General features: G+C 38.0%; 1 protein-coding gene across 6 annotated transcripts in view; it reads left to right on the top strand.

Annotated features, from left to right (window-relative positions):
- Positions 1-13,581, top strand: part of LOC109935264 (sickle tail protein) — a 150,029-nt gene extending 136,448 nt beyond the window's left edge. For 2 of the 6 annotated variants that reach the window (XM_048612085.1, XM_048612106.1), the window contains 5 exons: positions 625-744; positions 8,235-8,309; positions 8,445-10,181; positions 10,687-10,815; positions 11,529-13,581. In XM_048612085.1, coding sequence (XP_048468042.1) covers positions 625-744; positions 8,235-8,309; positions 8,445-10,181; positions 10,687-10,815; positions 11,529-12,032 — 2,565 coding nt within the window. In that variant the 3' untranslated portion in view covers positions 12,033-13,581. Of the gene's footprint in view, positions 1-624; positions 745-8,234; positions 8,310-8,444; positions 10,182-10,686; positions 10,816-11,380 lie in introns of all 6 variants that reach the window. The other 4 variants (XM_048612111.1, XM_048612093.1, XM_048612099.1 and 1 more) reach the window with 4 other exon arrangements.
- The last annotated feature ends 2,782 nt before the right edge of the window (positions 13,582-16,363 follow it).

The following is a 16,363-nucleotide window of genomic DNA, read 5'->3' as shown; positions in this document are numbered from 1 at the left end:
GTCAATAAACTAGGTCTTCATTATCTGCTAACTTGCTACCCACACACCTGTGTACTCAGGATGTCAGCCCCAAACCCCCTTTTATAATCCCTATTGTTTTGTGGCCTGCCTCGGTTATGTGCTTGGTCTTTTGTAGTATGTAGGAGCGATATCTTTTATTTTCTGGGGGAAGTCCATGCCCCTATCCTTTGCAAATAATGAGGACCAAGTTTACAGTTTTGGAACATCAACAGAGCCTGCTTTGTGCTCAAGGCTCTGAGTGTTTCTTGAATCCAGAGTCTTGAGTGTTGCCAGTTGAGCCACAGCTGACACAATTTGCAGACTTTGTTGGTACTCAGTAAACTTAAAACAGCTATCTTTGCATTTAAACTTTTCACAAACTTGGTCAGTGATGAAGTTGAGCAGTTTGCAGTTTAATTAGTGATATGCACCCCATGCCAACTTGTTGATTAATTTTTGAAGTTGGTGTAAGGACAGTAAGGATTTGACCTTGTAATTTTTTTATTGTTTTTTCATGCATTCTGTTTTTGTGCCTTAGCTCCAATAATGAAATTCCTGAACTCTGCAGTAAAATGATATATAGTTAATAATTTTTAGCTAACATCATGTACTTTGATCTCTCAGGCTTTCCAGAAATGTTCAGTTATGGATGTAAGTTCAAAAACAGTTGTTGAACAACCGAAAGTTGAAATCCAAGCCAAAGATGTAAGGTCCACAGCCTTATTATCAGCCAAAGAAAAGAAGGTAACATCAATGGTTACAGATTATGATCTTGCTGGGCTCCAACTTTTTTCTTCAATACTAATCAAATGTCATCTCTGATGTTCTCTGATTTCTAACATCCTTTAAACCCCATATGCTTTCTAACCAAATTGCCTTAAATAAGCCCTAAGGTGATTTGTGCACATTTCAATGATGAGTTACACTACCCTTTACCAAATTATTGACTTCAGTTAACAAATATTAGAAAATAAATTTGGTCTAGAACTGGGCTAAATGCTAAATTAAAATGATTTTTTGTAATTGCTGAAAACTGGCAAGCAAACATATTTCCAAAATTGTGGCATAAAATAATACTGCTGAGAAGACAGCGGTTGGCCCAAACGTGCTGGTTTGGGGAATAATCTGTTAACCCACTTCTCAGTTCCACCTCATGAGCACTACAATTTTTCCCTACAATCAGCTACTTTGATTTTATTTATTATACAAACAGAAGTAGCAGATTATACTTCCCTTGCAATTCCATATGGTGGTAAGATGATGCTCCCAGTTTTATTGCTCTCTACCTCCCATCTTTTAGAAGAAATCAGGAAACTCTGCAGTGATTGCAAAATGGAATATTACAAATTTTTCTAGATTTATTAATTTAGGATTCATGTGTTGGACATTTCTGGTAGTCAATACCATTGAACATGCTTTTAATTGTTTCTGTCAAAGATTGTCATCTTGTATTCGTCAGACAATTTGCAAGAAATAACCCATGTAAAGAGAAAACAGTATATTTATACTGTACATGAAGAAAATGCTGACTGGCAAATGGACTCGGGTGTTGCAGTGGAAAATGCTTCAGTTCGATGATGGCCAAGTTTTGTTTGAATTTAAACGGGCAGCTTGTTTCTAATCGGTCAAGGTATCACCATGCGAAATGAATCAGAAAATGGCTATTCCTTGTTTTGATGAGTTGAAACATATTCATAATGTGTGACCTTGTTCATTTCCTCTACAAAGGAGAAGATTGTATGAATTGATATGTGACTTCCATTACAAGCAAGTGCACCCTGACTGAAGGTCTTGAGTTGATTTGGACTGAGTGTGCTAAGAATGATGTTTACTATGTAGACAGAGGGGGGGTAAAAAGACATGCACACATTGGCTTGTTCCAGCTCAACAAAACGGGATAGCCAATCTGTGGTTAATTTTTTTCAACTAAAGTCTTTTTTCAACTTGGTGGATTGGCCAAGCTAAATTGCCCATAGTGTTCAGGGACATGTAGGTTAGGGTGGGTTATAGGGGGATGGGTCTGGGTGGGATGCTCTGAGAATTGGTGTGGACTTGTTGGGTCGAAGGGCCTGTTTCCACGCTGTTGGGAATCTATGATCTATGAACTAAGTCACAGGATGTGGGCATCACAGGCTGGGACTGCATTCATTGCCAATTCCCAGTTACCTTTGATGGATAGTGAACTGCTTTCTTGAACAGCTAAAGTCCATTTTGTACAGGTCACTCCCTGCCTAACAGAGTTTCAGGATTCCTAAACAGTAACACTGAATGAACAGTGATATGTTTCCAAGTCGGGATAGTAAGTGGCTTGGAGGGGAATTTGCAGGTGGTCGTGTTCCCATGTATCTGCTGTCTTTGTCATAGAGTAGAACAGAATCCCTCCAGTGTGGAAAGAGGCCATTCAGCCCAGCGAGTCCACATAGACCCTCTGTAGAGCATCCCACCCAGACCCAAACCCCCACCTTATCCCCATAACTCCTAATTTACCATGGCTAACTTACATAGTCTTGTATATCCGTGGACATTCTGTAATTTCAAATCTAATGTTGACTTTGCTTTTGTGTACCTCCCTGTGCAGTCATAACCTTGTATGCCTCACTCTGTCTAAGCACCCTACGATCCTTATGTTCTTTTATGATCCGCCTGTACTGCTTACAAAACAGAACTTTTCACTGTGCTTGGGTACATATGACAGCAATAAATCAAATCAAATCATCACTATGGGGCAATTTAGCATGACAATCCACCTCAGCTGCACATCTTTGGACTGTGGGAGGAAACTGGAGCATGCAGACACAGGGAGAATGTGCAAACTCCACACAGACTGTCACCCAAGACTGAATCAAACCCTGATTCCTGGTAGTATGAGGCAGCTGTACTAACCACTGAGTCATCGTGCCACCTCCTTTTAGATAGTGGTCGTGGGTTTGGAAGGTACAGTCTAAGGAGCCTTGGTGAATTTCTGCAGTGCATCTTGTGGATGGTACACATTACAGGTGGTGCTCAATAGCAGCAGGAGGTGTGTATAAGACCATAAAGAAGTAGGAACAAGTGTAGACCATTTGGCCCCTTGTGCCTGCTCCACCATTCAATAGGATCAAGGCTGATCCGACGACATTCTTCATATACATTTCCTGTGTTTTCTCCCTAACCTTTAATTCTGCTACTGATCAAGAATCTAACTATCTAAGCCTTAAATATACTCAAGGACTCCACCCCAAAGGCTTCCTGTAGCAAGAAGTTCCAAAGTGAGAGAATGCTCTAAGAAGAAATCTTTCCTCATTTCAGTCTTAAATTGGCACCCCCTTCTTCTGAGACTGTCCTCTGGTCCTAATCTCACCCATGAGGAGAAACATCCTCCTGGCATTTACCTTGTTAAGCCCCTTGAAAATCCTATACGTTTCGATGAGATTACCCCTCATCCTTCTAAACTTCAGTGAGTAGAGTAGTAGAGTTTGGATACTTGTGGATGTGGTGCTAGTTAAGTGGGCTGCTTTTGACCTGGATGGTATCCAGCTTGTTCAGTGTTGTTAGAGCTGCTGTCATCCAGGCAAGTGGGGAATGTTCCATCATACTTCTGACTTGTGCCTTGTTGATTGTGGACAGGCTTTTGTGAGCCATGAGGTAAGTTCTTACTGCAGGATTGCTAGCCTCTGATCTGCTTTTCTAACCATTGTGTCTCGTCCAGTCCAATCCAATATCTGGTTAGTGATAACAAGTGATGATGGGGTAATGCAGAGATGGTAATGCCATTGAATTTCAAGAAGTGATGATTAGATTCTGTCCTTTTAAAAGCAATCATTGCTTGGCACTTGTGTTGTGCAAATGTTACTTTTTGTTGTCAGCTCAAGTCTGAACATTGTCCATTTTGTATATGGACTGTTTTAGCATCTGAGTTGTGAACGGTGCTAAATGTTATCCAATCATCGGCCAATATCCCCACTTCTAACTTTTTGATGGAGGGAAGTCAACGGTGAGGCAGCTGACTATGGTTGGGGCTAGGATACTACCATAAGGAACTCCTCCACTACTGATTGGAGCTGAGATGACTCGCTTTCAACAACTGCAACTATATTCCTTAGTGTAGGGTAAGGCCTTCACCAATCCGAGCCAATGTGCCAGGTTTAAATTTGAACAAAGCTTGGCAGTTAACTGTAGACATCATCTAAGTGGTGTATCCTCCATAGCAAGACCTCTCCCAATAGTCCACTTGCCAGTCAATCAAAACACTTTTTTTCCTCTAGAATATCAAACAAATTGCATAAAACATTAATATAGGAAAATGTTTTCCTTGTTAGTAGTTTGTGTACCTCATTTGTAGTTCATCAGTAAAAATGTTGCCTTTATTTTTCATTAACTTGGCATGGGTATTGGTTAGGTTGGATGGCTGCATTGAGATGCAGAGTGGCAGCAACAGCATGGATTCAATTCCTGCACTAGTTCAGGTTAAACCACCACCAGTTGCCCCTTTGTAATGAGAGAGCCGCCTCTGGGATTGTAGTGACTTTATTAACAACCAATGAGGTGGTTGAGCATTTAAAATGAGAAGATCCACAGCAGAATAATAAATAAAGTCAACCCACAAGTATTGTATTTAAAATTTACCTTTGTTTGGCAAGCCCACAATATTTACCAAATGCTCAAATTATACCATAATCATAGGCTTGCTTTTCCTAAAGGATTCTGCCTATTTGATTTGCTAGCGATCAATACTGTTTAAACTTGTAGGATTTTATTATATCAGCAGGTAAAACTGTTTCATTTGCACAAAATATATTTTCTGATTTTTTTTTTTGTCAAATTTCATTTGGCAATCTTCTTAGTTCTCTGCTACAATCCTATTAAGTCAGTGAAGGACAGTGTCAAAACCCACTTTGGAAAGTGCGCTCGAGACCCACCACTCCCAGGGCTGTCACAAAAGTCAAAGATTTAATCAAAGTGTTTAAAGGTTGCAATTTACTTACGTTATGCACTCAGGTTTGCAGAAAATACTGACCAGGTTTTTATACTTAACAAAAAACTACTATTTGTAACAAATAAATCAGGCAAACAAATTGTGAATTATCAACATTACTCTAATACATATCAAACTGTAACTTACTTCCGAAACCCCTGTACGCATCGCATGCGCACGCACAAACAAGCACAAGGGTTTTATGAATTGTGGGGGGAAAAGAGTACTGGGAAACACGGTTCAATGGCACCAATCCATAGGATTCAATGAGGTTTCCACTTTGCTACCCAAAATCTTCTATTCTCCGAGTTTATTTCCAGATTTTTTTCAATTTGCAGAAAACACAGGGCAGTTGGCGCACTAATTGTAAAGTATTTCCATCACTAGATGGAGGCAACAACTTACTGGGACTTTGGAAATTTGAGGAGGAGACACAACAGATTTTTTTTTGAGTAATGGGTTGATGAATTACAGGGTGGGGAGGAGGAGACGGGTAAATGGTCAGAAAAATGGAGTTGCAGCTGACCCGAGGTCAGCCACAATTATAGTAAATAATGGAACAAGATTAAGGGGCTCAATTGCCTAATCCTGCTCCCAGTTCTTATTGTCTCCCACCAATTGATGTAAGAACCTATCCAGATATCTACTAGGCCAGACAGAAAGAGAGATCTTGCTTCGCTTCAGTCTGGAGGCTTCTCTGCCCATATAGTAAATGTACAAGCTGTTCACCTGCCCAGGAACCAGTCGGAGGGTTGTCGTCATGCTAGTAACTTCTAGCATCCACTGCCTGATTGATTGATTGCTTTATGCAATCAGTAATCAAAATAAGGAAAAACAAAAGATGTATTTTCAAGTAAAACCTCAGAGATTGTTTTGCTTTGAAATTTTATACATTTTTGAACCCTTGGAATATTCTGGATCTAATCAGAGCATAATGTTTGCATGAGTTTAAAGCATCCAGATTGTAGTATTTTCTGGAATATATTAACTGTCGGTATATTAATTTCATAATGCACATCAAGGATTAAATGTTGCACAAAAGCAAATAATTTGAAGCATTCTTATGACAATCTCCAACATGGATGATTCAATTAAAGTAATCTCAATCAAAATCATTGTACTTATTCAAGACAATTCAGTTGACTATGCTGACTGTTCCTTTACTGATGGTGCTCTGCTCGACTGTGAGGGTTTGAAAAATGATCAGTGCTGAGTATCAACACCAATCTTTACTTTTTGTTTCTTCTTGGATTAAATTCCATTGCAAACATGCAAATTTATTGGCACTAGTCCTTTGTTTTGTAATGCCTTGGAATAGGAGAACATACTAAACTGCTCCTAAAATAAATTATTCGATGACCAGCCTGCTATAAAGAGTTTGACATTCTTTTTCTGTAACCTCCAAGGATCAGTATGATTTGGGGATAATTTTATATTGTAAACAACCTTGCTTTTTCCTGGCTGATTGGGAGATCTTTTCTTTTGTGGTCCACTCCATATTTATATTGGGAAGCCTCATCAGTTAACCCTTCTCGTTTAAAGATGGCTTTATTTTTTATTTTTTATTTTCTGTACTAATTTGTCTACTGTTATCACTGAAAGATTGAGGCACTAGTGGTTTGTTCTCAAATGAGTTTGAACATTCATAAAATGTACATAAAACCGTTTTGCACTTCAGTTTACATAATTTAATTTCTACACTGTGTTTACCCGAATCACTGGATCATGGGTAATGATACAGAGGATTCCTGTACTCCAGGCGTTAATAAGAAACACTGATTGCTCATGGAACTCATCCAATGAGACAATGAACATTTTCAAAAAAAACTAGACCGGCACAAAGTAAATATTCTAGAAATCAAATGCTTCATGTGTCAATGTGTTTTATTGCAATTTTAACTGCATACAATGTACAACCATTCACAAATGCTTAATTATTTAAATCAAGTATGCAATAGTAGACTATACTGTAAAACAGTATTGCCTGTGGTTTGCCTGTTTCAATTTTAATCTGTAAGAAAAACAGATCATTTATGCTTTTGATTCTTATACTTCCTTGTTGCAATTTGTGGGAAAACAGTGATAATCATGGCTACTAATTCAATGCAATGCCTATTATCTGAACATACATGACAATGCTGCATTGCACAGCATGCAATAAAATTGTATTACAAAATAGCTACTGAATGTAATTCTTGAAGCCTATACTTTTTTTTTTCAAAAAAAATTCCTAACTTTGGTCGGCCAGTTCAGATAATGGGCGTTTTTGAGGTGCTGCTTGTTTGATCTCAGTGTGGAGTTTTGCATTTATAAAGTATTTTTAAACATCTGTGTTTTCAGTTTTGAACAAACTTCATATAGAATGTTGGAATATAAATTGAAGCATTATTTTAATTTTTGATATCTGTACATTAAAAGATGCAGCAACCGAGGCTCGAATAGAAGCATAGATTATTGCTGTAAGAGACACTGTCCCTACAGAAAATGCAAAGGAGGGATTTGTGTGCCTAAAGGCAGGTTTTTATTGATTTGTAAAAAAATTCAAAGTTATTCTTCATTTTTGATGAATACCAATCAGCTGTATCAGATTATTCTACAATAGCTTTTACTGATTTTTGTCCTAGAAGAACTCAATTTTATAAAAGAAAAGTGATATCACAGATGTCTAACAATTTCAAAGTTGCATCATATATTTGGCTTGCTGTGCGTGGTACAGTACTAATTTCTATGATGATGTCCTGTTACAAAATGTAACTTAATTTTAAAGGAATTTTATTATTTCCTTCTGTTAGCTTGGCTGTTGAGCACAGAGGTGTTGTTATTGTTTTGGTTTTGGAGTTTTTACTTTTGGTGATATTTGGTGCTGGCATTGTTTTAGAAGATCCTAATGCTCAGGGCTGTTTGGATTTTTGATTCTGGTGGCTAGTTAAAGATTTGTTTATTCTGTAATCAGCAATTTTTTTTGCCAACCTTGACACATTTGAGTTTTCAGTTATGATACACCTATTTTGCATCACCAATTTTATTTCACATGCTTATTCTGGCATATCTAAAAGAAGAATGGCTCTCTGCCACTTTTGGCTTACTTGGGATATTTTCAATCATGCAATGTAATGCATTTGTTATGGTGTGAAGCACAGCAGGTGTGTTATGAGTGGCTGTCTGTCCAATATGCATTGCAGGTCTTAAATTATAGGTAAACTGGATTGCTTAAGTACAGTTCATGTCTGAACTACAAAGCATTTGTTGTGCAATAACTTGTTATAATGAAATATCCTAGCAGAGATCAGGCATTGTTGGTGAACAAGCCATATCGACAGAGAATGAAGACCAGGTTCTGCTGGATTCTACCATGGTAAGTAACTTAAAATGGTGATACTTAAAATTTTTCTATTATAAATTACAAACCTCTTATGTTCCATAGTTATGTTGATTGAAAGAAAGGCAAAATATTCTTGTATTTGTAGACTTTCCTTTTTTGTTTTTTCAGATTCCTTATGATGCACCGATGACTTCAAACATATTCGTATTTCATAATGTTCATTCTCAAATAGAGTTGCTGCCACACAATGACACTTGTGTGCCTTCAGTGTACACAAAGGATGCATCAAAGTACCTAGAAGATGAAGAGACATCTGTGCCAGACAAGACTCCTGTTGTGCATCAGCCTGTTGTAAAGGAGCCAGATTTCTCTCCAGAGAGAGAGTACATGCCTGCCATAGAAAAAAATGAACCTGATATAGAGTTCAAAACAGGAAGTGGGCTCAAACATTTTATTTCACCATGTGGAGTGGACAGCTCAGTACATGTGAATATTTCAACATATGAGGAGGTTGTTGGGCAGAGCATTCTCTCCCCAGTTATGAGAACACATGTGACGGTACCTGTGGTACAACAGTCCACTACAATTCTGAGCCAACATGATTCAGTTTCTAATAAATTTGGTCGCCAAGAATGGGAAATGCCATCTGCAGACTCGAGTTATCGGAAAGAAAGTTATAACCAACAGGTGATATTGAGACCAAAGAACAAACCTACTGTCAGATATTTGGAGGATGTTGATTCCTCAAGTTCCTCTGGAGAAGATTCACCATCAAGTGATAACATAGCCTTTATGATTACAAACACTGAGGTCCAGGCTCTGAATAGTGGAGAGGTCATTGATCTAGTGAACAAGAAAGGAGAAGATATCCAGACTCTGAATGTGGATGCAAATCGAGAAATGACAGCAGGTCCGAGTGGTTATCTGGAGGCTGGGAGTGAAGATTCCGTGCTTTTCACAGATAAAAAACCAGTAATTATTATCTTTGACGAGCCAATGGACATCCGATCAGCTTACAAAAGATTGTCAACAGTATTTGAGGAATGTGATGAAGATTTAGAGAGGATGATGGCAGAAGAAAGAATAGATGAAGAGAATGAAGTTGCTGAACACTCCAATGATACAAAAACATTATCCGAATCTGTAACGGATAATGATGAACTACATTCAAACAGAATTTCTTCCACTCTGGATTTGGCAAATAATTCAGTATGTAATAAATCCAGTGGTCATGGACATGATATCCAACTTGGTTCTACTGAAATTAATGCACCAAAAGAAGATAAATCTGATCCAATAGAAAGTGATGACTCCAAATCTGATTGTGCAGAAAGTTTGCTTACAAATAAGACAGATAACAAAAAGAAGTTTAAATTCAAATTCCCCAAAAAACACCTTGCAGCCCTGACCCAAGCTATTAAAACAGGTACAAAGACTGGGAAGAAAACCCTGCAGGTAGTGGTTTATGAAGATGAAGAAGAACTTGATGGAACAGTAAAACAGCACAAAGAAGCTAAAAGATTTGAGATTATACAATCAAACTGCAAAGATGAAACATCTACCAAAACCATGCAGTCAAACCAACATAACTCCACTGATGCGATGTCAAATTCTTTCCGAACCGATCAGATTCGAAAAAATACTTACAAGACCTTGGACAGTCTTGAACAAACCATCAAACAATTAGAAACAACAATCAGTGAAATGAGTCCAAAGATAGCAGAACAGGAGGAAGACCACAAAACCTGCCCTTCTCAAAGCTGTGAATTATCTCAAGGGGCTATGTCATGGAATGAAACCAAATCTACTGAGCAACTATTGCTTTCCTCTGCAAAAGCACCTCAAAACACCAAGACCAAACCACCACTACTTCCAAAAATCTCCACAAAAGCAAGTGAATCACAGGTGTCCTATCGCATTCTCTATTATCTGCTTCATGTGGGTGACGTGACTTCACTTTCTGGCATCTAACAGCTGAAGCATAACTGATTTTAATGGTTTGGTGGACAGTGGTGTTGGGGAAAAGCTATTGTTTTATTAATCTGATTGCAATTTGATTTTTGTTGATTTTTTTTTAAAAGTGTTATGATGCTTTTGTCTAACTGGGTGTTTGAAGTTGAGGTAACGTAAGCTTCTTATAAAATAACTTTTGGTTTTCGGCCTCTGCACCTTCTAATCAAGCTTAAATCTGGTTGAAATGGGAACTGTAATTCTGTTCACTGTGCATGTAAAAGTAAATTGTTTTTCCTAACAGGATAATGGTGATCAATATAGATGCTATACAAGATAACCAATCTGTGTGTTTTCTGATCTTCTGGATATCTGCTAATCCTCATTGTGATTCATAAAAGTTCACAGAAGTAAGAGCCTAGTGTGCCATGTTTTAATATGATGTTTAATTTTCTTCCAGAGTTCACATCTGATGTCCCCTAGCAGCAGAATGCCAGTTTCTGTAGGATCAAAACTAAGGCATCAACAAGGAACTACCGAAAAGGTGACAAAACAGAAGCTTCAGGACCCCCAGAGACAGTTCCGACAGGTAGTTTTATTCTAGACGTGTCCAGAAAGTGGTGAAGGAATTATAATACTTGTCAATTTAATTACATCTGTTGACATTTAAATTTCTGTTACTCTATCATTTTAATTATTGAATTAAATAATGAACCCGGACCTGGTATCAGCTTATAAATACTGATGAACTCTGTGTGACATGTTCTATGTCATTGCTGTAATACTGTATCTTCCCATTCCTCTGTCAGTAACTTCTTGGTGATGTTATGTCTGTATCCTCTTGTGCAGTAAACTATTTAACAAGTAACTTGCTATCTTGCTATTGTAATGTTTCCAATTTATTTTCTAAGAGGATTTAGCATGTAATTAGAATGGCTGAATTAACCAGACATAACCAGTACTGACTCATCTGAACTAACTACTGTGGAAATTTATGTCTAGTGAATGATTTAGAGTATGAATTACTGGTTAATTAGACTTTTTCATGCCTGCATTCTAATAGTAGAAAAGCATGGTTTTAATAATCCTTAATATTCATACTTTTTTCTTTTATTTTCTTTCTTTCCACATTTATATGTTGTGGGATTTACCAGGTCCGTTAAACTCCTGCAAGGCTCACGAGGATAATAAGGTTCTGCACTGTTAATTCTTTTGTCTGCCTGGGGCTATAGCGGCAGGCCCCATGGTTAAAATGTTGCTGGCTTTCTGACAAACTTTATCTCCTGCCATCTTTGTTTGCAGGCTAATGGAAGTGCTAAGAAAGCTGGTGGGGAGAGTAAGGTTACCTCCCCTACATTACCTGCTTCTAAGATCCCTGCCCTATCTTCTAGCTCTGGGAAAAGTAGCTCTGTGCCTGGTCCAAGCAATGACAACACTAACCATCTCAATACTTCCAGTAAATATCCCTCACCTAGTACTAATTCTGTTACTCCAACTGCTGGCCGTAATGTTCAAATTCCATCAGTGTCCCATATCCCTTCTACATCTAATGGCTCCCTTAAGCTTCATGCTCAGAACTCTGCCTTAACAGGCAGAGGTCATCCTCCTTCATTCCCGCTACACGCTCCAAATGGTAGGCCCTCCCCATCATCTTCATCCTCTTCCACCTCCCCAGTTTCTCCCACCTCACTGACTCAAGGTGCAAAGAGCATCCGGACAATCCATACCGCTAGCTTCGCGAGCTACAAGCAACAGAATGTGAACCAGAGCAAATTCACCATGGCCACGCTCAAAGAAACGGCGTAGAGGCAGCAAGTTGGAACCCGTCCATCTTTAATTTTCTTTTGGTTTTAAATAATTTGCAGCAGGATGTTACTAATTTCATCATGATTTTGTAAAGTTCCTCAGTGTGCATTCAGCAGAGTCAGACAGGTCTTTGTAAACTGCAAACGCTGATTGATATTCCTTGAAACCATACAAGGAATTGTGAAGGACACCTGCTTATTTTCTCTTGTAAATAATTGTTCTACCTAAACAGACTTAAAATCAGGTGGTATAATAAAAGGTTGCACATCAAGACATTATGAACTTAATAGCGAAGACATTCATCTGCTGGCAACTTTATTTCAAGCACATTGTTTTGAATACAGAATTTTTTTCACTTCACATAGTTGATATTGCTTTAACTATTGTAAAGTTTGAATAATGAACATTGGGATGCTGACTCAAGACTCATGTAAGTTATTCCATACCAAGACCTTATTATGGGCAGGGGAAAATCTGGAGAATTATTAGCAGATGCAAGATGATATTCAGTACAGGTCTAAAAGTGAAAAGGTGACTGCACATACATAGTTTGCACTGAATTATACCTATTCAACACGTTTGTTATTAGATATCTCACTATATTAAGGATATGGTAAAAACAATTTTATTTTATGGTTGTTCCTTAACAATTGGCAGGTGTATTTTCTCTGCAGCTAAGAATACTAGGTCAACAGCAGTTGCTTATTGCTTAATGTATGATCTTTTGCAATTTTTTTAATAACCATACTTAGCCACACATTTCATTTGAGGCAAAAAAAATCGATAGTTCAATTAAGTCAGCAATTTTCATGATTGAAAGTGCTTATAAATAATTAATGTTTCACGTGGCAGTGAAAAGGAGCAGATAGTGCAGGTTAAACATATGATTTGCATGAATGCAAGACTGGTGTATTGTTGTAGATATTTTCTCTTGTACTGCCATTCCCTCAAATAATAAAGACATGAGTATTACTTTTTTAAGAGTGATGGGTAAAAAACTGTTTCCTATTTTGCATCAATGTATATGTATAACTGATTTTTCTTTCTTATTGCTCAGAATTTGTGTTTTTCTACCCCATTTAATAGTCTTTAAAATCTAGTTGTACAATTGTTTTCTAAAACTGATTTTGCCTATTTTTCATGAAAGTGAATGATAGTTTGTTAGTTGCAGTTGCTTATCAAGGATGGTTAACCCACACTGAGAGAGTTGTAAAACTGGTATATTTTGTGTGTGTATATTAAGCTATACATATATATAAATATATACATACACACACATGTATCTGCTTATAAATCTGCAGGGATGCTTATAGTTTTCACACTAGTACCAAAGTTTGTTTATTTGCATGCCTTTTTATTAGAAGATATATTTTAAGAAACAAATGGGTACATGTGATCTATAAGATGGGGCATGTTTGCACATCCAGAGGTTTTTGTACAAAGTTTTGTTATTTGTAAAACATATTATATTGTAAAATTATAGCATTGTGGTGAACTGCAGACTCTAGCCTTGTGAAGAAGCAATGAAATAAAGGGCTGCATGCTTGTAGTTCTGTTTCTTTTATTGATCAATAATAAACTTAACACCCTTCAAAAGAAATTTGCTATAATTGTTACTGCTGCTTAGTCCCTAAATGGTTAGATGAAAGATAATTATTATTACGTCCAACTGAAAGGTTGCTGCTGCTTTGGTATTTTCGTTTAAGGAGACTGTTACTGGACATTTTGCTCCAGAAATACTACTACTGTCCTACTGGATCAGATAATTGAGGAAGGGAATGTTCAGCATTTTGGGAAATTCCGATTTTCCAATCAAATGCACAACAACAAATACAACAGATAATCATGTCACTGTCATTGTTGAAAAAGCTTTGAAAGTACCCATAACATAAATTACAAAATGATAATTTCACTTCAATGAAAATAAACTGATCCCAATAAATTTAATTACGCTATAAACCAATAACACACAAGCTTAGAAAATAGGAATAGGCCATTCAGACCTTCGAGCCTGCTCCATTAGGTGGATTGGCCATGCTAAATTGCCCGTATGTTCAGGGAGGTGTAGATTAGGTGGGTTGTAGGGGGATGGGTCAGGGTGGGATGCTCTGAGGTTCGGTGTGGACTTGTTGGGCTGAAGGGCCTGTTTCCACACTGCAGGGATTCTATGATTCCATGAACATAGCTGATCATTAACTCATACCTTGTTCCTGCTTTTTCCTCATAATCTTTGATCCATTTGGCCCTATGAACTGTATCTGACTCGTTCTGGAAAACATTTACGTGTTTTGGTCTTAACTGCTTTCTGTGGTAGAGAATTCCACAGTCTTGCCATTCTCTGGGTGAAGAAATCTCTCCTCGGCTCAGTCCTAAATGGTCTACTCTGTATCCTTAGACTGTGACACCTGATTCTGGACTTCTGGTCGTTGGAAACATCCCTCCTGCATTTACCCTGTCTAGTCTTGTTAGAATTTTATAGGTTTCTATGAAATGCCTCCTTTAATCTTCTTCACTCCAGTGAATATAGTGCAAATCAGTCTGGTTTGTCTTCATACGATAGTCTTGCTATCCTAGGAATCAGTGTGGCAACTTTTGTTGCATTCCCTCCACAGCCAGAACATCCATTCTCTGATAAGAAAACCAAAACTACACACAATACTCCAGGTGTGGTCTCACCAGAGCCTTGTAAATTTAAGCAAAGCATCCCTGTTCCTGTACTTGAATCTCCTTGCTATGAAAGCCAACCATTTGTCATCCTCCCCACCTGCCTGCCTACTTTCAGCGACCGCTGTGGAAGAACACCCAGGTCATTGAGCCTTCCTCTTATCGCCATTCAGTTAATAATCTGTCTTCCTGTATTTGCTGCTAAAGTAGATAATCTCACTTTTATCCCCATTACGCTTCATCAGCCATGCATTTGCCCACTCACTCAAGTTGTCCAAATTACATTGAAGCATTTCTGCATCCCCTTCACAGTTCACCCTGACATCCAGCTTTGTGTCCCCTATAGACTTGGAGATATTACACTGAGTTACCTCATCTAAATCATTCATGTAAAGATATTATAAATAACTGGGGTGCAAGCACTGATACCTGCAGTACACACACATTCACATTGCGGAACAACTATTACTAGTGTCTGACGGTGCTAGTCTTTTTGATCCTATTTAAAAATACTAAATTTAATTCTGTATCCACAATTGTTTGCAGAAGTAAATTGGTTATAGTCTCTGCTGATTAAGTTTAAAATCTGGAGTCTGTTGCCTATAACAACGGTACTGTCTCTGCTGTTGGAAATGTTCTTTTACTGGTAATATTGCTAAAGTTGTTACATGTCACTTACCAACCTATCTAAATGTTGTCTAATTCTTAATGAGTTGCTTCCATGCAAATATAGACTCCTACTATTGCCTGAATTGTGAATGGAACTGGACACTGCAGTCATCAGCAAATAGTGCCATGCCTAAATGGTGGAGTATAGGACTTGCTTAAGCAGCTCCTGCACCTGTGTTCAACTCAGAGGTGATTGGTCTCCAATACCATCAGCAAACTTCTGGGTATGAGAATTTTAAATTGGAACTCATTTAAAATGAAGTCAATGGGAATTTTGATACAACTCGTAGTCAAATGTCAGGCATGGTTGCTTACTCCTCACCTGCTGGAATTCACCAGTTTTGTCCACACGTTTGTGATAACTGTGGTTGAAAAGTCGTTAAGGAACCCAAACTGAGCATTGGAGAGCATTGCTGATGACACTTTTTACAGCAGTTTGAGTAAACTGATGGGAGTATAATTTGTGTGGATTTTTGTGGACAGGTCGTACCTGGTCAATGCTTTACTTTGTTATTAATTTCTAGTTTTGTAGCTGTACTGGAACACCCTGAATAGGGGAGCAGCTAGTTCTGGAGTTCAGGTCTTCAGTACAACAGCCTATAGCTTTTTCTGTAGGATTAGCTGTTTCATGATATCACAGTGAATCAAATTGGTTGTAGATTGGCATCTGTGATGCTGAAGGTCTCTGATGGATCATTGACTATTAGGTCTGGAAGAAGATGATTATAAATGTTTCTGTATTGTTTTTTGTACTGGACATGATCTATTATTGAGGGTTGTAATACTTGTGGAGCCTTCTCCTCTGGTTAGATATTTGTCCACCACAGTTCACTATCGAATATGGGCCACACGACAGCTTTGGCCTCTCCTGTGATTGTGAGACCACTTAGCCCTGCCTATTATCATGGATAACATCACCATAATCAATTTCCTATGAGTCTCTTGTTTCCTCTCACTACACTCTTGTACCTAATGTATTTTGTGAAAGGTTTTTTGTA

Source organism: Rhincodon typus, chromosome 2, assembly GCF_021869965.1.
Source record: "Rhincodon typus isolate 14 chromosome 2, sRhiTyp1.1, whole genome shotgun sequence".
Lineage (NCBI taxonomy): Eukaryota > Metazoa > Chordata > Chondrichthyes > Orectolobiformes > Rhincodontidae > Rhincodon > Rhincodon typus.
Note: the sequence above shows the minus strand (reverse complement) of the source record. Positions and strands in the feature narration are given on the sequence as shown.